The sequence below is a fragment of the Carassius carassius genome, chromosome 3, assembly GCF_963082965.1.
Source record: "Carassius carassius chromosome 3, fCarCar2.1, whole genome shotgun sequence".
NCBI classification, from domain to species: domain Eukaryota; kingdom Metazoa; phylum Chordata; class Actinopteri; order Cypriniformes; family Cyprinidae; genus Carassius; species Carassius carassius.
The window spans coordinates 14,674,325-14,695,008 of NC_081757.1; the positions used below are offsets into that span (position 1 = coordinate 14,674,325).

Below are 20,684 nucleotides of genomic sequence, written 5' to 3' on the forward strand. Positions count from 1 at the left end.
CTTGCTGGACTTTCTCGGATGCCCTGAAGCCTTCTTTACAAGAATTGAACCTCTTTCCTTGAAGTTCTTGATGATCCTATAAATTGTTGATTTAGGTGCAATCTTAGTAGCCACAATATCCTTGCCTGTGAAGCCATTTTTATGCAACGCAATGATGGCTGCACGTGTTTCTTTGCAGGTCACCATGGTTAACAATGATTTCAAGCATCACCCTCCTTTTACACGTCAAGTCTGCCATTCTAACCCAATCATTAATTTGTTGCAACCACAAATAAGATGCACAAAATAATTTAGTACTTATATTATTTACATTAAATTATAAAAAACAAAAATAAAAATTAGCTTTTAAAAATGTATCGCATGTTTCAAGCACATTTTAATTGTAAAATTTCTGCCATGCTGGCTGCTATTAAGTCACATTCTGAGTGACGTGTACGAATCGAATCGGTCATGTCACTCAGTAATTGACTCGGTTCATTCGTATTGATTCCGTGCTATTTATTAAATGATTATTCAGTTCGTTATGTTCACCAAGCTTATGTGAAGCTCTGTGCAGATGTTTTATGACTGTAAACGTAATATCTGTAGCTTTTCTTACAGTATTAGACTACAACTGTATGAACAACTTTTCTAGTCAAGTCTTTATGGCAACATTTGCAGGAATAAGTTACTAGTGACAAATGAGCATCACACATTATTCAAAATCATTTTTTATTTTGGTATTTCATGTTCTTATAAAGAGTATGTTAATACTATCAAAACTTGGTGCTCCTATGTATGCCTCTGTTTTTCCATTTGTCATAAACAAACAAACCTGAAGTCCCTTCATTCCTGCATCATCTGAGATATATTAATTCTGGAATCTTATGCATCACTAGCAGTGTTTTGGAAAAAACACGTCTTTGACCAGCAAGGTTTTTAAAAATCAACAATGAAAACATTGTATGCTTGCTCCATTTCCACATTAACGGCTAAATATTTCTAACATACTTCATATAAACCATCAAACCCAAATTAGAAAAGTCCTGATATACTTGCATTTTTGTTCTATGTGTGCAAAAAGCACATAATATACCCTTAATATCAAAGTCATTAAATACCCCTCAAAGCCATGATTGCAGAGTATCCAAAAACAATGACCTTCCAACCATGACCAGAAGGATTTGGCAAAACCTTGCCAAAGTTAAGAGCCAAAACTCACAGATGAGGTCTTTAAGTTTTCCTGCCTTTTCACATACACAAGACAATTCAAAACAGACAGTACGGGCGGATGGCAGATTACACCAGACTCAACATGTTCTCAGCTCCCGTTCTGGGTCGACTGGAGGTATTCATTATACAGCTTCTCTTGAGCCTCGTAAAGCTTGCGAAGCTTTTTGGTCAGTCCCTTACTGAGCTCCTTTCCCTCAACATCATGTGTTGGGAAGCCCTGTATAAACAAAGAACATAATAAATGTGACCAAAATTTTAAAAATTCATAAGAACTCATCCATCCACTGTAGACCAATAATCACCTTGAAATGGATCCAACATACAGTACATACAGTAGTGTGACATAAAAGAGTGTATCTTATGACAAAGAACACGAAATGGTTTACATTACCATTTCATCAAAGATGGAGTACTTGTCAGTCTCTGACTGGAACATTTCACTGGGTTTAATCTTCATTTTTGCCAACTTTGCCATCTATGACATCAAATATACAAATATTTATAATACAAATAATTCCAAACAACCAGTGAAGCACAAAGGATTCACTTCTCTCAATGTACTTAAAGATACACACACACACACAAACACACACACAGAGAGAGAGAGAGAGAGAGAGAGAGAGAGAGAGAGAGAGAGAGAGAGGATTTTTACATGGAGTACTCAATAATGAAGTATGTTGGGGGTCTCTGTGATTGTTCTAATCACCTCTTGTTCTTGTTTCTTCTTGGCAGCCTCATCTTTTTTCTTTTTCTTTTCATCTTCAATCTTGAAACATTAAAGAATAAGTGGAAATTAATTCCAAATTTACATGAACATGAAACAACAAAATAAAAAGGAGGATTGTTTAATGTAACATTTAAAAGTGACCCTTTAAAAATAAAAAAATAAATAAATTACTTTCAGCAAGGATGCATTAAATTGATAAAAAAAATTACATTTAAGACTTTTGTTACAAAAGATTACCATTTAAAATAAACGGTCTTTTCTTGAAATTCCAAAAATCCAGAATAAAACCTATCACGCGTTCTACAAAATAATTTGAAGAGCACAACTAAATTTGATCAAATAAATGCAGAATAAGTATTTAAAAATTATATATTAATAATCTTACCAAGCCCAAACTTTTGAGCTGTAGTATGTTCATAGTGTATTTTAATTTTCAAATATGAAGATGCTCATAAACCAACAGAGAAGTCTCAGAGATGCCCCCACCAATCCTTTTTTTTTAAAGAAACGCTATTTGCTGTGACCATCTCAGGTGGATCATGAATGATCTGCAGTATGTGCCCAGAGCAGTAAGCGTGCATACGAGGCTCAAAGGAGTAATTTAAAGAAGGTACAACAATAAACCGCTGCAACTTGAGTCCTTACCATTCATTCTAAAGACCGTCATTTACACTGACAAGCTCGAAAGGCCTAGATACATTTTTCATGACCTGGTTTGTATTCGAATCATTTCTTTTGTGATGCCTGATACGCTAAGAAACTTTTTTCCTTTGACAGAAGGAACATATCACCTTACCCTGGTGGAGAGATAATTTTGATCTGATTAATGACTAATTTCAACCTAATAAGGTGCACTGCAAACCAGCAGTACTATATGTGATATGAGATCCAAAATCTACACACCACTGATACCAAATAAATCAAGTAGAGATAGCACAGTATCCTCCATGTAGACGGATTCTGCAATTACCTTCTTCTTCTCTTCTCTTTCCTTCAGAAGGGTTTCTTTGTCCACCAATTTCACAGATGTGGGAAGTCCTTAGAAAAACAACAACATTTTTTTTTACTTTTCCATGACATTCAGGGTTTAATAAAATCGATGTATCTTCCATTTACCATCACGATCCTCAAATCGGACACCCAGCTCAGGTAAAGTATCATCACGCAATTCGTCACACAGCCTCAGCAATTCTGTCACTGGAAAACAAACACATTTCCCTAATATTAGATAGTTTTCTTCTAGAAAGACAAAACCGTTTAGGTGGAGAAAAAAAAACAAAACTTTTTTTCTTTACCTTGACATGTTTCGACTGCAACCTGCAGTCTTCCAAAGACTGCAGACTGCAGGTTGCAGTCGAAACATGTCAAGGTAAAGAAAAAAAGTTTTTTTTTCTCCACCTAAACGGTTTTGTCTTTCTAGAAGAAAACTATCTAATATTAATCATTAAGAAGACAATATGAAAATCTTTGAACATTTCCCTAATTAATTCTCTTTTGTGTTTAAAAAGCACAATCTGTATTGTATGCAAATGTCTGTTGGAGGTACAGCTACAACAACACCCATAAAAAAGGAAAAAATCTTACAAAGGAATAAATAATAAAAAACAAAATGACTCGAGTACACATTGTAGGTCTTTGCTCTAAAATATTTATAAATAAAACAGCCCGAAAGATTTACCTTTCTTCTCTCTTGCAATTTTTCTGACATCTTCCCTGAAATGCGACAGCACTGACAAATAGGGCATGACTGTGTTCTCAAGCTGAAACAGAAATTAAAAGATTAAGAAGAGTTTAATGAGGGTGGACAAAAAAAAAAAGATTTTTATATTGAATCTTTAATAACGTGTCTTCACAACTCTGGCTTTGTAACAAAAAAATTAAAAGGAAAACCTTTGATGAATCAAACATGATCTAAGTGGTGTTGCTTACATCAGCATTCTGTCCGTTTCCTCCAACAGGGAAGCCAATGGGCTCAGCTCCCTCAATCGCTCCAAATGTCTGTCAAAGCAGAAAACAGTTTTAGCAAGCACTTCAGTGTGCATGCATTGTTTCAGTTTCTGTCTCTAAGTCTCAGCTTATTCATTGTAGCTATCCGAATGTACAATGAAGAGAAACAAGTGTTCTCTTATTGCATCCAGGTATCAATTATGTCCAAAGTCAAGCTCTATATAGCTACTTTTTTTGTCTCGCTACCTTAAGCATGTCGGTCAAGTACAGGGCAATGCTCTGCAGCAGCATGCGGTTAGGCGGTAGTTTTGCACTCCTTCTGGCAGCCATGTAGGTGTTACTCTGACCGACAAGAGCCCGCATCTCCTCTAGAGCCGAACGGGTGTCTATGTTGTCACACAGCGCCTCATGAACTGATGTTTTCTTCTCATAGAAGCTACACAAACACACACAAATTCCTGTAATGGGTGATAAAGCTTTATTTTTAGAAGAGATACAATGGAGTCTTAAGGAACATGTGGGTCACCTTTTGTTTAGTTCAATCTCCTCAGCTTCCCATTTCTCAAACTGGCCAGTGACGTCTGTGGGGCTCCTCAGAATATCTTTAACATTTAGGAAGAACTCCTGTGGAAACAGAATGAGAGGAGCAAACACAAAAACAGTCATAAGGGACTCTTAAAATATGCTCTCTTAAAATAATATTTAATTTTATGTTACGTGCTTATAATACAAATTTATAATCCATTTAAACTCTTGGGGTTGGTAAGTTTTTACCATTTTAAACTTTTTTTTCAGGGTTCTTAAAATAATATTTCAAATGAACAGCATTAATTTGAAACAGTAATAATTTAAAAATCCTCCTTGCTGAACAAAGTGATTAATTTATTTTTCAAAGAAGAATCTTACTGAGCCCAAACTTGAGGATATATATTCTGTATATATTGTATTTAATCCAGCATTTTACTTTAAGGGTTAACATATTCAGAATATTAATAAAATTAAAAATACAATAAAAAAAATAATTTAAAAACCCCAGCAGATTCCTATCACTTCCAAGGTCTAAGGGACTTGTGTCTGCATTATCCTAAATACAATTTTAGCATTGTTCATAACCATCTTTTCTTAAGTCAGTTTCTAAGTGTTTGGGGGAAAAAAATTAAATAAAAGATTGCTACCACTGCTAGACTGCTTTTAAAATACTGTTTTTGTGTTAACTAAGTGCACAGCATTTGCCACACTACATACACTAACACCACTTTTAGCTTTTTAATGTGTTTTGTTTGAATATTTACAGCTTTTACTTCTAATTTGGGACCTCAGAACCTCTATTCATCTCCAGTTATATTTCAGCCAAAGTCTGTTGAGGGAATTGCACTATTATTGCATCACCGTCTAATAAGCCGTCTTCATTTTTACTCAAGTACAGCCTTTGGTGGTGCACTGGTGTAGAGGGAAAAACACAGTGTCTCATTAAGATCCTAACTTCATGTTCGGGCGAGGCTGGTCTAAAAGAAATATAGCGTGTAGGTCAGTCATAGGGAACCTTCACATACTTCCAATGCTAATTGCTGCCTGTGTGTTTCAGGCAAATTTGGAACTCTGCCCATGTTATATTCCTTGGTGACAGAGTAATTGATAGGTGGAAAGAAGCGCAAGACAGAATTAATGCACCCTGAAGGACACTCGCTATTCTCCGACCTTCTGGGTTCTTGAAGGAATCTAGATAAGCCTATTGTGCACTCATGAGGATTCCCTATGCTGATAAGTGGCAGATATTAAATTTGGACAGACTATGAATTTTGGGTACTTTTCTCCCCCACTGCTTCTTCCAGGTTTCTCACTCACATTTATGAATCTCTCATATTGGATGGCTGACTCCATTGTGTTGTTGGAGTAGTCCAATGTGTCTTTCCACGAATGCATCAGAAAGGCCAAACGAAGCTGTCTTGCTAAAAGGAAATAAAGCGCAAATGCACAATGTCAAAACTTCTTATGTAGTTAAATGGATAAATATGCAAGGCAAATTATGTAAAGACACCACATAATCTCTTTTAGGTCAATGACAAACAAAGATGTTTGAGAAAAGAAAAGAATTACAAATCTTTTATGTGCCAAGGTATCAGTCTTCTTTACATTGTTGTTGCAAAGATGTCAAGTGGTATATCCATATAGTAAAAAAAAAAATACCTTGCTTGCCCCTTGAAGACACAGGACTTAATCATTATTTTTTTTAAAAAAAGTTACTGAACACTTCCAAGGTCAAAAACTGACAGTGATGAATAAACTTACTCAATTTGGTCTAAATATAAAACATACCCCTTTCATTCATTTAATATTTTCCAAGAAATATAAAGACATTCTTTTTCAAAAAAAAGATTTGGAAACTGAAATTATATTCAAAGTCAAATCATTTCATTTAAAAAAATAATAAAATAAAACAAACAAAATACAAATTTAGACCAATTAAAAAGAGCATTATGATTAAGAGCATTAAGATATGTAACAGAGATACTTATAATAGTAAAATTGTAGTAGAATTACCCGTATGTTTGGCCAGGGCATCTTTGATAGTAATAAAGTTCTTCAGAGATTTTGACATCTTGCATCCGGCAATGGTCAGGTGACCCGTGTGTAAGAAATATCGTACCCAGTGATCATTCTCAAAGTATGCCTGTTCAAAAAAAACAACAAAAAAAAACATTGACACAGCAATCCAGGGACAGGACCAAGTTCTTTATCATCAGTTTTCAGATTAATAATAACAACTAGAAACCATCTGTTTACATGGCAATGCTCAAAACGCCAAAATGTATCCTTTGTAGTTGATGACAGCTAAATATTTAATCACTACATCATGTCACCTGTATATGCTCTAGCAAAATAAGAAAAAAGTGCACTGTTACAGTGGCTATAATAGCATACATAATTAAATAGAAGTGTGTGTTTTAATTACAATTTTGACAAAGACAAATGGTTTAACTAACGGTTAAACGTGCAATTATGGTAATTCCAGCGTGACATGAATGCTGCATTAACCTGTACTGTATAATGAACAGGATTCTAATAACAGCTTTTCAACAACAGCTTTTAAACATTTGCCATATGAGCACACTGTAATTTTCTCACCTCAGATTGTGCCAATTCATTGTCATGATGAGGAAAACGCAAGTCATATCCTCCTCCGTGGATATCCATAGACTCTCCCAAAATGGATCCAGCCATGGCAGAACACTCAATATGCCATCCAGGTCTCCCCTTTAACATCCCCAGGAGAATTTTAGATACTGAACTCACAAACATTACCAGTGCATTCAAAACTTTGTTGCGTTATACAAAAATTGCTAAGCAGCAAACTGTGGAGACATTTTAAGGCATGTTCATTTACACATCTTCCTGATGTGTACTTCCTCACCTTTCCCCAAGGGGAGTCCCAAGATGGTTCTCCAGGCTTAGAGGCCTTCCACAGTGCAAAGTCATTCTGTGATCTCTTTTCACTAAGTCTGTCTGCTGAGATACTTAAGTCACCTGCAAAAATTAAAAAAGATATTCACTCATTAGAAAAAATTTAAAAATGCCCTAACGTCCTGTTATACAATGGATAATTCTGGCTTGTTGTATCCACTACTCAGATTATTAATCAAGCTATATGCACTAGTAACTGCCCTATTGGTGTGCATCAATACAACTGTATTACAGCAACAGTGCAATGCCATTCTACATCTAATTGCCATGGAAATTAGAGACCGTCGAACTGGATGCACTTATTGTACTTCTCAAAAGCCCACTTAAAAGTGTTAATTATTTTAAGGGACGTATTGCAATTTATTCCTGTACCTTCTCCTTCTTGAAGAGCCTTCTGATCACCAACGGCTTCTGGTACCAGTTTGGCATAAGAGTGAGCAGGGCAGGAATCAAACTTTGCAGTGTCAAAATATACCGATCCATTTGACTCGTATCTTGTGAGAAAAGAGCAGAAATTCATTCTTAGACATTTCCTTTGAAAGTAGTGTTTTTGTTTACGGTTTATGAAATAATAAATCTAGAACGAAGCTCCATTCCTACCCGTAACCATTGTCCACAATTCTTTTGACAAATTCCACAATCTCTGGCACGTACTCGCTGACCCGTGTCAGAACATCAGGAGTGAGGACCTGTCAATCAAAGACACCACAGGCTATCATCACTGCTCAGACTTAACATGTTTTAACTAGGGATAAGCCAGTATCAAATTTTCCTGTTGCGATTAATTACTCAGGCTTTTATCACGGTAAACGGTATTATCACGGTATTGCAATTTACCTTCATCTACAGCGATATTGTTGACTTGATTGCAAATAAATGCACAGACACTATTTAACTGAACAGAGATGACATAACTGAATCCAATGATGAACTGCCTTTAACTATCATTTTTGCATTATTGACACTGTTTTCCTGATGAATGTTGTTCAGTTGCTTTGACGCAATGTATTTTGTTTAAAGCGCTATATAAATAAAGGTGACATTGACATTGACATTTAGTTTTAAAAAGTGCTCAAAATATAGTATAATATAGTATAATAGGTTAAATAACTTTTTTCTAACAAAAAATAACTGAACATTTAAATAAAAAAGCAATTCAGAAATATATATAAAGTTAAATGATTTGCACAGATTAAAGTGCAAAAGAACTATAAAGACCAATATGTAAGAGGAACATCATTGCAAATACACAAATCTGAATGCCTATTTGAAATTATTTAAATATGTTTTAGAAAGTATTGCAGCTGGTTTATATATGGGGTTTCCAGGGTAAGGACTGCATTCTCTACAGTTTAGCGCCATCTGCTGTCAGAGATTGAATGTGCTTTCATTCAGCGAGTCTCTCACGTGTTCCTCCATGTGCTTCTCATGCGTGCTTGTTTACATCAGAGCACACAAGCTCTTTCAAGCAGCATACAGCGGTGTTGTGCATTTTGACCAGTTGATTGGAATAGTTTTCTTAAAATGCATTTCCAATTCTGAATAATTTGTAATATATAATTATTTGCGGTATTTATAAGTGCCCATGATAACAATATCGTACATATTCATTACCGTAATATATCGCATTACCGAATACCGGCTCAAGTCTAGTTTTAACACATCAGTAAGAAGATGAACATACATCACAATATATACAATACAAAATACACTTGTGCTGGGGAGCAACTAGTTACTTCTAACGGCATTACGTAATTTAATTACAAGTTACAGTTACTTATGAAAATGTTAATGATTACAAAGTGGGTTACAGCTGAATATTTTCTGTAAAAAGCTAGGATATGTTGAAGTCGTGGCCTAGTGGTTAGAGAGTTTGACTCCTAACCCTAGGGTTGTGGGTTCGAATCTCGGGCCGGCATTACCACGACTTAGGTGCCTTTGAGCAAGGCATCGAACCCCCAACTGCTCCCCTGGCGCCGCAGCATAAATGGCTGCCCACTGCTCTGTGTGTGTGTTCACGGTGTGAGTGTGTGTGCACTTTGGATGGGTTAAATGCAGAGCACGAATTCTGAGTATGGGTAATCATACTTGGCTGAATGTCACTTTCACTCACTTTCACTTTTGAATAATATGAATTTGTTGCTTTGCCTGTTTTTGATGTGCATGATGCCTCTTGCCATTTAAAGGCCTTTTAGTAAAGCAAAGCTATTCTGATGCTTATGATTGGTTCTCTTGTTTGAATTTGCAGCATACCACTTCTTTCAATTATATCAATCCAAATTGCAGCGGAAATCTTCAGACTACAACCTACTGTTATAAATGTAGAAAAGTAATTAAAACGTAAACAGTTACATTAATGAAGTAATTGAAATAGTTAAGCTTCTTATTACATTTTAAATAGGGTAACTTGTAATCTGTAACCTATTACATTTCCAAAGTAACCTTCCCAACACTGAAAACACAACAGCACAACACAGATGTTCGACACAGATAATAATGTGAAATGTTTCATGAGCACCAAATCAGCATATCAGAATAGCTTCTAATGGAAGACATGACATTAAAGACTGGAGTAATGAGCTGAAAATTCAGCTTTGTGGTCACCGAATTAAATCACATTCTGAAATATATTATTAAATTGTTATAATATTTCACAATATACCGTTTTTACTGTATTTCTGATCAGATAAATGTAGCCTCGATGAGCCTGAGACTTCTTTTAAAAACATTTTAAAAAATGACTGACCCCACATTTTGAACAGTAGTGTATATGCATACTCAAGCTATTGCTTACTCATCAGTATTAGTTCACTCACATTCAGGGCTTCCATATCTTTGTGGTACTCTCCCTCCCAGTACTTCGGCAACAAAGAAAAGATGGAGTTTTCTGTCACTTGGCTGCCAAATTGGGAGTCTAACCAATCTGACAAGAGATCTTTAGCCTCTTCCAATAAGACCTAAAAATGAAAACCATTAAGAAAGAACCATTTAGTTTCAGAACCATGCCATGAATTCAAATGATCTCATGAAACACTATGTTAATTGAGGGTCACTGAATGGCAGCAGTCAAATAATTTAGAATGAGTGCCTCATGCGGCCCTGATCTAACTAGGTCACATTAAGTATTTTTAAAAAGCTGCTCAAATAATTTACCTGTGCCTGATTCTGGAGTGCATCGCCTGCAGCGTTGCTCTGCACTGCCCCCTGCAGGGGACCCAGGGCAGCTTCCACTGCTGCATCCAGCCTCTCCAGCATCTGTTTCTTATCTGGGTCAGTAGTTTCAGCAAGCTTGGCTTTAAACGGCTAAACACAATAAAACCAAATTACATTAAAGCACAGTGATGGGGAAAGAGATGAATGAAAACATTTTTGTGAAAGCCAGTAACCAACAGTCTGGCGAAAATTGAGGTGGTCTTGCTTTCATTTCATTTTCAGAGCTGCTTAAATCTTTTCAGCAAACTGATTAATTCCATTACTTAATGGCAGCTCTTTCAGTACTTCAGGATATTATATACATTTTTTTTCTCTTGCTGATGTGAAAGCAACCATGTCCCACATAAGTTGTGTGAAAACATACTCTGTTACTAACGTAACCTCGGTTCCCTTAGATACGGAACGAGTACTGTGGGGAAAAGTCCTGTTTCTCCGATTCTGAAGCCAGTGAAACTGCATGACCATTGGCTTGTTGAGTTCGATAGAAACTAATCAATGTGGGTGGGGCGGTGCTGCGCGAGCCTATGGTGGGTGAGCCCACTCGAACCCACCAAAAGGGGTGGGGCATCGGGCTATATAAGCGGCCGTCTCACCCAGGGGAACTAAAGACAGACCTGGACTGGAGTTTATTTTAATAGCATCAATTAGAGCAAATAATTCAAATTTTCAGAACATGCAGTATTTCTATCAGTCAAAGTTTGCTTGAAATAAAAACTGCAAGCATCTTTTTGTTCATATAAACCTTAGTCAGGGTACCAACGTATTTAAAGGAACAATCCAGTTTTTTTTGGAAATAGGCTCATTCTCCAACTTCCCCAGAGTTAATATATTGAGTTTTACAGTTTTTGAATCCATTCAGCAGATCTACGGGTCTGGGGATAGCACATTTAGCATAGCTTAGCATACATCATTGAATCCTATTAGACCAGTAGCATAGCATAAAAAAAAAATGACTAAAGAGTTTCGATATTTTTCCTATTTAAAACTTTGACTCTTCTGTACTTGTATCGTGTACTAAGACCAGCGGAAAATTAAGAGTTGCAATTTTCTAGGCTGATATGATTAGGAACTATACTTCAATTCCACCGTAATAATCAAGGAACTGTGCTGCCATAACATGACCGCAGCAGGCGCAGTGATATCACGCAGTCCCTGAAAATAGTCCCCAGCTAGTTTGTGTAGTTACAGCAATAGCAGAGTTGCTGAGAACTATTTTCAGGGACTGCGTAATAAAAAAAACTAAACTATAGCCTCGTTTTCATGGCCTCTAACATGACCAAGGTCTATAGTGATGCATATCTGAATAAAAAGCTTCTCATAATCATTGGCTACTTTTACAATCGTTTCATGCGAGTCAAAAGTTGCTGGAAGGGAATGATTAAAACTTAATTTTCTATTAGGCATCCTTATTACATTTACATTTACATTTATTCATTTAGCTGACGCTTTTATCCAAAGCGACTTACAATTGCTATATATGTCAGAGGTCGCACGCCTCTGGAGCAACTAGGGGTTAAGTGTCTTGCTCAGGGACACATTGGTGCCTCACAGTGGATGCGAACCCGGGTCTCTCACACCAAAGGCATGTGTCTTATCCACTGCGCCAACACCACCCATGCGCTAACACCACCCACCACCCTTATGGCCCAGCCCTTTTTTAAAAAATTACGAGAACATGTTTTTTTTTTGTAACAATTATGTGCAAAGATAAATCATTTAGAACTTTAAAACTGCATAAAAATGGTCAATTTAGATTTCACAATGTCTTTAAATTGGTACTCTCAGGGTCAGAAACATGCAAATTCTAAAAAAACATTTCTGGGTCCAACTCATACAGGCTTTAAACCCCACAAGTCTGCTTAGATGATAACAGGATTCATTTGGACGAAATAATACCCTCACCGTTCGGGCCGTTAACACATCCTGCAGTATCTGAGAGGGACTGGGCTTCTTCTCTCTGTACTGCTCCAGCAGGTAGTTCTGTCGGGCTCTTTTGATGATCTGAAATGAAGAAGTCACACTGATGATTGGATCTTGAGAACACTGTATCACATGTGGCCTTCAGAATTAAAGCAGCAGTTTCATATGACCGAAAGCATGAGGTATCAGGTTATATAGAATTCAAAAGCTTAAGGTCAACTACATTCAGACTTGGCGCATACACCGCTCTTACTTTGTCATCAATATCTGTGATGTTCATACAGTAGAAGACATCGTATTTGAAATAATCCTTCAGTATTCTCCGCAGTATGTCAAAAGAAATGTAGGACCTGAAAGAACAAAGCCATTGAATCCTCATGAAATACAAAGAAATGATACATCATAAATGTTGTGTGAGCCTTGGATGCAAGATGTTTATATTTTCTCTATTTGAATGTGTTCATTGAGCCATAGTCAAACAGAATATTTCTTAGAGATTTGATTTACAGCCTCAAATACACAACTAACAAGTTCTGACCCTGGATTGAAAGCTGAATGCCTGCTTCAGGCTTTTCATTGACTGTTGTCCGGTGTCTACTGTGCTGTTTTCAACAGCTGGGGCACACTGAAAACAAAGAAACACTATGAATGGATTGGGAATATGTCACCTGGCATGACCCATGTGAGAAGCATCATACACTGTGGGGCCGCAGCAGTACCACAAAACCCTGTTGCCCTTCTGTGGTACAAACACCTCCTAGAATGCACAAAACAAGACAGATATGAACTATTTTAACAGTTTATTTTCATAAAACAGCATCCATTTTTTAAGTTTATGTAAGAAGTCTGAAATGATTTGATAATTCAGTAAATAGTGATATTATAATTGGAAAATGTAAAATGTTTTAAAATGTAATTTATTCCCGTGATGGCAAGCATTCTTCCATTTTTCATTGTGTCACAAGTCTTGTGCTCACTAAGTCTGAGTTTATTTGACCCAAAATACAGTCAATTAAATTAAAAAACAAATATTTATATCCGAATACATGTTCAAATGTAATTTATTCTTCTAATAGCAAAGCTGCCATCATTTCAGTTTTCAGTGTCACATGATCGTTCAGAAATAATTCTAATATGCCGATTTGGTTTTATTTTATGCTCAAGAAACATTTCTTATTATTATCTTATTTTAAAGATGAAAGGTACAGAAATTGAATCTGTAACATTATAAATTACTTCACTAGCACGTTAGATGAATTATGAGCACGTCTGCTGAATAAAAAATAAACATCTGCTAAATGACAATGTAAATGACATGTTGATATTGTAGGTTTTTTCTAAAAGTTTTGCTAATCTGTTTATGTTTTCAACCGCCAATACTACAGTAATATAACGTATAGAAAGTTGTGGATTTAGTCTAGTAATGTTCTACATGTCACCCACACATTAGGCCATGTTGTTTATCTTTCATACTGTACCTTGGTCCGTGTGAGACTGTTGTAAAGACACAGCTTTGAAACGTCTGTGCCTTCTGGCGGAGACCATGGTGGCTGCACCCGCTTTCCCTTTGCTGAAAAACAAGAGACATTTTTATTTTTCACCCAAATTACTTTGTTTAGTATAAAAATTAGTCACTTTCACAGATTAATTTATAATATTCAATCCATAAATTGAACAACAGATGCATTACAAGAAATAGTTGTTCGTGGCGTGCACACCTGCAGCACAATTATAATAGAGGGTTGTATTTTTTCCTCACAGAAAACATAAAAAATGTGTAAATGAAAGTAACACATACTGTACACAGTGTGAAAGTGAAACAAAAAATGTGCAAACAAAGCCACTGATCAATGCATCCAATGAAAGAACTGTTTAAAACCACAAGCACCTCAGTCACTCAGTGTGTAACAGTCAACTATAACTCAACCCATTCCAGTCCCGTCTAGAACAAACCTGAGAAGGTTTAACACATCAAACAACCCACACCCTCAAACTCATGCAACACATACGGCAAATGTCCTCAGCACAGAAACCACTAACTCAAAGTATAATTCAGCTACAACCTACGTTCATGCACTCTGACTATGACAGGGGGAGTTCTGTCTACTCACTGCTGCATTCTGGGGTCTGGTCATTCGTTTGGGGCTTCAGAGCGGCTATGTGTTTGTACCAGCGCAGGGCGTGGACATGCCGTTCAGGTGGGGGCCCGCATAGAAGCGCAAAGGCTTCTGCATCCACCTGTGAAGGCCGGTAGCCAGCCAGGTAACTGCGACTGCTCAAGTACTCATTCAGAGCCTCAACCCTGCGAGCATCCTCACTTATGCGCAGTAAGAAGCCATAATCAAAGGCTGGGAAAACAAAAGGGCATAGACACACAAACACATAGACGAGCAGACATTAGAAATGAGCTAAGGGCTCGCGGAGAAGGACTGTGATTACACCTGTAATCCTCTTTAACCTCATTGCTCTGAAACATAAGCGGTAATAATCAGCTAACACACAACTGTGAAACAATATCCCTAACAACTTTCATAATGTCAATTAATTTACAACCCGAATTCCGGAAAAGTTGGGACGTTTTTTAAATTGGAATAAAATGAAAACTAAAAGACTTTCAAATCACATGAGCCAATATTTTATTCACAATAGAACATAGATAACATAGCAAATGTTTAAACTGAGAAAGTTTACAATTTTATGCACAAAATGAGCTCATTTCAATTTTGATTTCTGCTACAGGTCTCAAAATAGTTGGGACGGGGCATGTTTACCATGGTGTAGCATCTCCTTTTCTTTTCAAAACCGTTTGAAGATGTCTGGGCATTGAGGCTATGAGTTGCTGGAGTTTTGCTGTTGGAATTTGGTCCCATTCTTGCCTTATATAGATTTCCAGCTGTTGAAGAGTTCGTGGTCGTCTTTGACGTATTTTTCGTTTAATGATGCGCCAAATGTTCTCTATAGGTGAAAGATCTGGACTGCAGGCAGGCCAGGTTAGCACCCGGACTCTTCTACGACGAAGCCATGCTGTTGTTATAGCTGCAGTATGTGGTTTTGCATTGTCCTGCTGAAATAAACAAGGCCTTCCCTGAAATAGACGTTGTTTGGAGGGAAGCATATGTTGCTCTAAAACCTTTATATACCTTTCAGCATTCACAGAGCCTTCCAAAACATGCAAGCTGCCCATACCGTATGCACTTATGCACCCCCATACCATAAGAGATGCTGGCTTTTGAACTGAACGCTGATAACATGCTGAAGGTCTCCCTCCTCTTTAGCCCGGAGGACACGGCGTCCGTGATTTCCAACAAGAATGTCAAATTTGGACTCGTCTGACCATAAAACACTATTCCACTTTGAAATAGTCCATTTTAAATGAGCCTTGGCCCACAGGACACGACGGCGCTTCTGGACCATGTTCACATATGGCTTCCTTTTTGCATGATAGAGCTTTAGTTGCATCTGCTGATGGCACGGCGGATTGTGTTTACCGACAGTGGTTTCTGAAAGTATTCCTGGGCCCATTTAGTAATGTCATTGACACAATCATGCCGATGAGTGATGCAGTGTCGTCTGAGAGCCCGAAGACCACAGGCATCCAATAAAGGTCTCTGGCCTTGTCCCTTATGCACAGAGATTTCTCCAGTTTCTCTGAATCTTTTGATGATGTTATGCACTGTAGATGATGAGATTTGCAAAGCCTTTGCAATTTGACTTTGAGGAACATTGTTTTTAAAGTTTTCCACAATTTTTTTACGCAGTCTTTCAGAGATTGGAGAGCCTCTGCCCATCTTTACTTCTGAGAGACTCTGCTTCTCTAAGACAAAGCTTTTATAGCTAATCATGTTACAGACCTGATATCAATTAACTTAATTAATCACTAGATGTTCTCCCAGCTGAATCTTTTCAAAACTGCTTGCTTTTTTAGCCATTTGTTGCCCCCGTGCCAACTTTTTTGAGACCTGTAGCAGGCATTAAATTTTAAATGAGCTAATTAAGTGGATAAAAGTGTAAAATTTCTCAGTTTAAACATTTGCTACGTTATCTATTTTCTATTGTGAATAAAATATTGGCTCATGTGATTTGAAATTCCTTTAGTTTTCATTTTATTAAAATTTAAAAAACGTCCCAACTTTTCCGGAATTCGGGTTGTAATAAATGAGGGTATATCCCATAAATTGTTTGTGTCATAAAAGACATAGAGAGAGCAATAAAATATTTGAAGGCAGACTCAAACAGATGGAACATATTTGGAGAACAAATAAACTTGTGAAGGGCCATTAAAATTTGTCCCTGTTAACTAAAACAAATTAAAAATATTTTTTTTGTTAATTGAAATAAAGCTGAAATAAAATAAGACATAAATATTAGGAAACTGAAAATAAAAATCAGTTTAAAGTACTTAAATTACAAAAAAAGAAAATGTTTTTAACTAATTAAAAAGACAAAAGCACATAACAAAACCACTTAAACTGAAACTACAATATTTTTAAAAACTATATGAAATATTAATAAATACTATAATAGCATTAAAAAACATTTAATAACGCATTAAAATGCTATTAAAAATGTATTAAAAAAAAAAGCATGACAAAATTCGGAGAAATGTGCGCGACGTGCAAAAGAGCAAATGAAAATGAAACCTGTTATGAACCCGTTCTTTACTAATCAAAACCAATTATGAATCAGTCGAGGCTGAATACATCTGACTCATTTACTGAACAGCATATTATTATTATACAGCATATAATTATAAATAGCTCTCTCTGTGTGTGTGTGTAACATTATTTGTTATTATCTGTTCTGTTTTAATCTGGTAATGATCTTACCATCTCGCAAAAGACTGTATTTCTTCCAATAAAAGACCAACAAATACCACCAGTATAATCTAAACGTTATGAAAATCGAAATTGGTCAATTCCATTCGATTCCCATTCCTATATGAAATTATTAAACTCATTACAGTGTGTTACCTCGGCTGTCTGATTTCGGTTTATCTGTTAAAACAATGTGTCTAATATAACAATATGACAGTCACACATGAACAGGAGAGACTCGGGGATGTTGCCATATATAACATTTACGTTACATGTTTATGTTACAAGCGGTACCTCAATAGAATAAATAAGTTAGTGGGAAACATCCTGTAACAGCTGCAGGTTTAAATAGGACCTGCATAAATGAATAACTTAAAACAGGCCTCTGCAGGAGAAACACGCGTTAATGTTCTACAGCGTACAAAATGACTGTTACATCGCAGATGAAGTAAAGTAAGTTGATAAATTTACCTATATCTCCTGTGCTTGCCATTTTCCACTATCTGATGCAACAATAAAGTGTCGTGAAAACCTGATAGGAAATCACAATGAGACACAAGACATGCGCGAAATCAATGATGTTTGCGGATCTCTAGATCATTTACACGACTCTCCTGTGTGTCTTATCACATACAGATCCGACGTCCTTCTACGTCGATTACGCGAATAGTACTTCCGGACGAATTTTAAAGCTCCTTTCGTTCCAAATTAAAAGTCACCTGCCAACAAAAATTATTTGTATAATACTTAAAGAGACTTTGAAAATACTGAGCAATTTGGATGACTAAAGTAATTAATTGCTTAAATTAAACATTTCAATTAGAATTTTAAACATTTAGTATATGCTTACATCTAGCTTTAAATTTATATATTTAATTACAAAGAAAAAAAGGCCTAAAGTAGATGGCAAACCGATTTAAACACTGTGGGATTGCAGACCTTGTCGTATTCCATTTATTTCCATATTGTCATCAATTATTAGATTAAACTGTCATATTTTCGTTTCTTGTGTGTGTGTGTGTGTGTGTGTGTGTGTGTGTGTGTGTGTGTGTGTGTGTGTGTGTTTGCGCGTGTGTGCGTGTGTTGAAATTTGGAATCAGACCACTAGGGGGAATCCAAGTATAACCTCAGAAGGTTGAGTGAATGATGTCAATTTTGGGTGAACTATTCCATTTAAACGAAGTCTTACAAAATCACAAGCCATTTATTAGAATTATGATTAGTATTATTAAATTTACGTGTAACCTGTCTGCTTATAAAATCTTATTAGAAAAAAAAATCTGCCTGGTTTAAAATCACAATAATAAAGGGGGGAGGGTTTTATTATAAACATTATTAGCTTGGGAATTAGTATTAGTTTGTGAATTTATAAGAAAACACTTGCCAGTGAGATTATTGCTTGTTTTGTTCTTTCTGTCCTTGCTGTTGTACGAAATGACACTACGCGTGATGTTATTGCATTCGTTATAGGTCAAGGATCCTGTCAGCCAGCTCTTATCTTAGGACTGTGACCCCAGACGGACTACATACCCTAACCTCTTTGACAAGGGCGCAGATTACTCGTAGCTGCTGAAGGCCAGACGACACAGACCTCCCCTCACAGAATACCAATATTCTGTGTGCGTGCTTGATTTATTTGTGTTGATCATGTTCAAGATCTCATCATCATACACGTCTCTCTGTCAAACACGTGATGTGCGTACATAAAATGAATTTTTTTGGTTTTCTTATTAGTCCAAATGTTACTCGATTTACAATGAAACTCTTAAATCGCACTCACAGCATGTCACATTCCAGTTCACCATGGTTCAGCTGTGGCAGAACCTTCTAGATTCACACCTAGATTAGAAGAAAGCCAGCTGCGGGGCCCAAGCCGAATATATAGTCATTACAACAACTGCATATAACTTTCCTTCATGTCTATCTCCATCTGAATGATCCCTTCCATGCAGTTGTCAGTATGCAACAGCTTGTGTGACCGTCTAATGCTGGAATGACAAGGTGTTGAAAGACTTGTGTGACAGTGGTCAAAAGAGTAGGCCACATCCAACACATCAAATTCACAGACAGTTGTATGGAATTGATAAACAGTTATTTAATAGAATAGCACTTTTGAAAGTGCCTTACGTTTCAAAAGGACACCAAGGAACTGTCATTTCTGCTAAAGTAATGAAATAATCAGTATATCTTGCAATGTATTTAAAAGTAGCAGGTGAATAGGGTTCTGTCAAGACTCAATATTTGTGCATTACAATAGGCCTGTTAAAGGACAGCGCTGAGTTTTTTAAAGTAAGGTCAAGGCAAGATACATAAATCAAAAGCTAGTGGTTGTTGATGTTCAGTTGTGTCCTTTATGTCTCAGGGTCAAACTGTAGACATTGGACATAAGTATGAAAGAAAGTTAAAGCAGTCGCAAAAATATGCATGTTAATTCACCATGAAACAACCTTCAGAAGACATTGAAAAAGACACAAAATGTTAGTCCATTCATGTTTATTTACAGTAAAATGTTAAGTAAAAAGTTTAGACAAGCATCATTATCATTAGACTCTAGACAGAAAGTTCAAACTTAGGAATGCATAATGCATATTTTCATTAGCAATAATAACCTCCAGTATAAAGCATCTCTTTGTTTAATTCTAGATGGAAATTGATAGAATTACATTCAGGAAACTAAATACATACTTTATGTATATTAAGAAAGTATAGGCACACATGATAAACCTATTCTTTATTAGCACATACAATATAAAGTGTAATACAAAACTGCAGATGTATAAGCTGTGGCTTCCTGAAGGTCAGAGGTTGTTCAGGAATACTACAAATATTACAAACAAACAAAAAGCAGTATGATTTGGAGAGAACATCTGAAGATTCTTAGCTACAGTCAGACTCTAAATTTAACCCATCCAGTCCCTGTTTCCTTATCCTCATCCACCTTTAGATTCTTTAGTTCTGTTACCCAATGGAGGTGATGGAAGGTGGGCTCATTCATAGGTCGTGGTTGAAGGGGTGGGAAGGATGGTTTGGGGCATGTAATGTGTGACATTTGGGGGGTGTGGATATCTATTAAAAGAGAAGTGTTGGTGTCTGTTTGTTGGAACCCTGTAGAGACTCAACCAGGATGCCAGAGCCAACTAAAAAAACAGGTATGCCAGTGTTTATTCTGTTCATAATTCTTTGACAAATAACATAAAAATATTGTTGGAGGAACAATAAATATGAATAAATAACAAATTTTTGTATGTCAGGAGACTTTTAACCGGTCTGTAGTCATTTGAAAAACATATATTTGGCAGTCTCAGTTGATTTAAAGAGCTGTTTCATAATATTATCACAATGTTTTTTTTTAAAGTACTGCATGCTGCTGTTTTTAAGCCTTCTGTATG

The 20,684-nt window shown here is 36.4% G+C and overlaps 2 protein-coding genes across 3 annotated transcripts in view; one reads left to right on the plus strand and one right to left on the minus strand.

Annotated features, from left to right (window-relative positions):
• Positions 1-694: 694 nt before the first annotated feature.
• Positions 695-17,937, minus strand: LOC132120994 (cysteine--tRNA ligase, cytoplasmic-like). Of its 2 annotated transcripts, XM_059530200.1 has the most exons (23): positions 17,767-17,937; positions 14,593-14,829; positions 13,960-14,051; positions 13,150-13,238; positions 12,735-12,831; positions 12,464-12,562; positions 10,502-10,651; positions 10,165-10,305; positions 7,949-8,037; positions 7,721-7,842; positions 7,299-7,411; positions 7,013-7,141; positions 6,428-6,557; positions 5,732-5,835; positions 4,413-4,510; positions 4,133-4,322; positions 3,869-3,937; positions 3,618-3,699; positions 3,056-3,136; positions 2,910-2,977; positions 1,919-1,978; positions 1,604-1,687; positions 695-1,429 (listed from the first exon to the last, which is right to left on the minus strand). In XM_059530200.1, exons 1-23 carry the CDS (start codon positions 17,786-17,788, stop codon positions 1,301-1,303), a joined length of 2,475 nt encoding a protein of 824 aa, XP_059386183.1. In that variant the 5' UTR covers positions 17,789-17,937; the 3' UTR covers positions 695-1,300. The 2 variants fall into 2 exon arrangements, with proteins under 2 accessions (XP_059386183.1, XP_059386187.1); XM_059530204.1 differs by lacking the exon at positions 14,593-14,829 and having other exon boundaries at positions 17,767-17,936.
• A 2,362-nt stretch (positions 17,938-20,299) lies between these two features.
• The window catches only part of LOC132121009 (myosin-binding protein C, cardiac-type-like), a 36,152-nt gene continuing 35,767 nt past the window's right edge, over positions 20,300-20,684 (plus strand). Inside the window, exon 1 of the mRNA XM_059530211.1 lies at positions 20,300-20,444. Coding sequence (XP_059386194.1) covers positions 20,420-20,444 — 25 coding nt within the window. The 5' untranslated portion in view covers positions 20,300-20,419. The remainder of the gene's footprint in view (positions 20,445-20,684) is intronic.

Excerpts from the sequence above, each read along its gene's own strand:
- LOC132120994 (XM_059530200.1), bottom strand. The coding sequence starts at position 17,788 with ATGGCAAGCACAGGAGATATAG. Across the intron at positions 4,323-4,412 it reads GAGATTGAACTAAACAAAAG|CTTCTATGAGAAGAAAACAT; the intron begins GTGACCCACATG and ends GTGTTTGTGTAG. Across the intron at positions 3,137-3,617 it reads AATTGCAAGAGAGAAGAAAG|TGACAGAATTGCTGAGGCTG; the intron begins GTAAATCTTTCG and ends TTTGTTTTCCAG.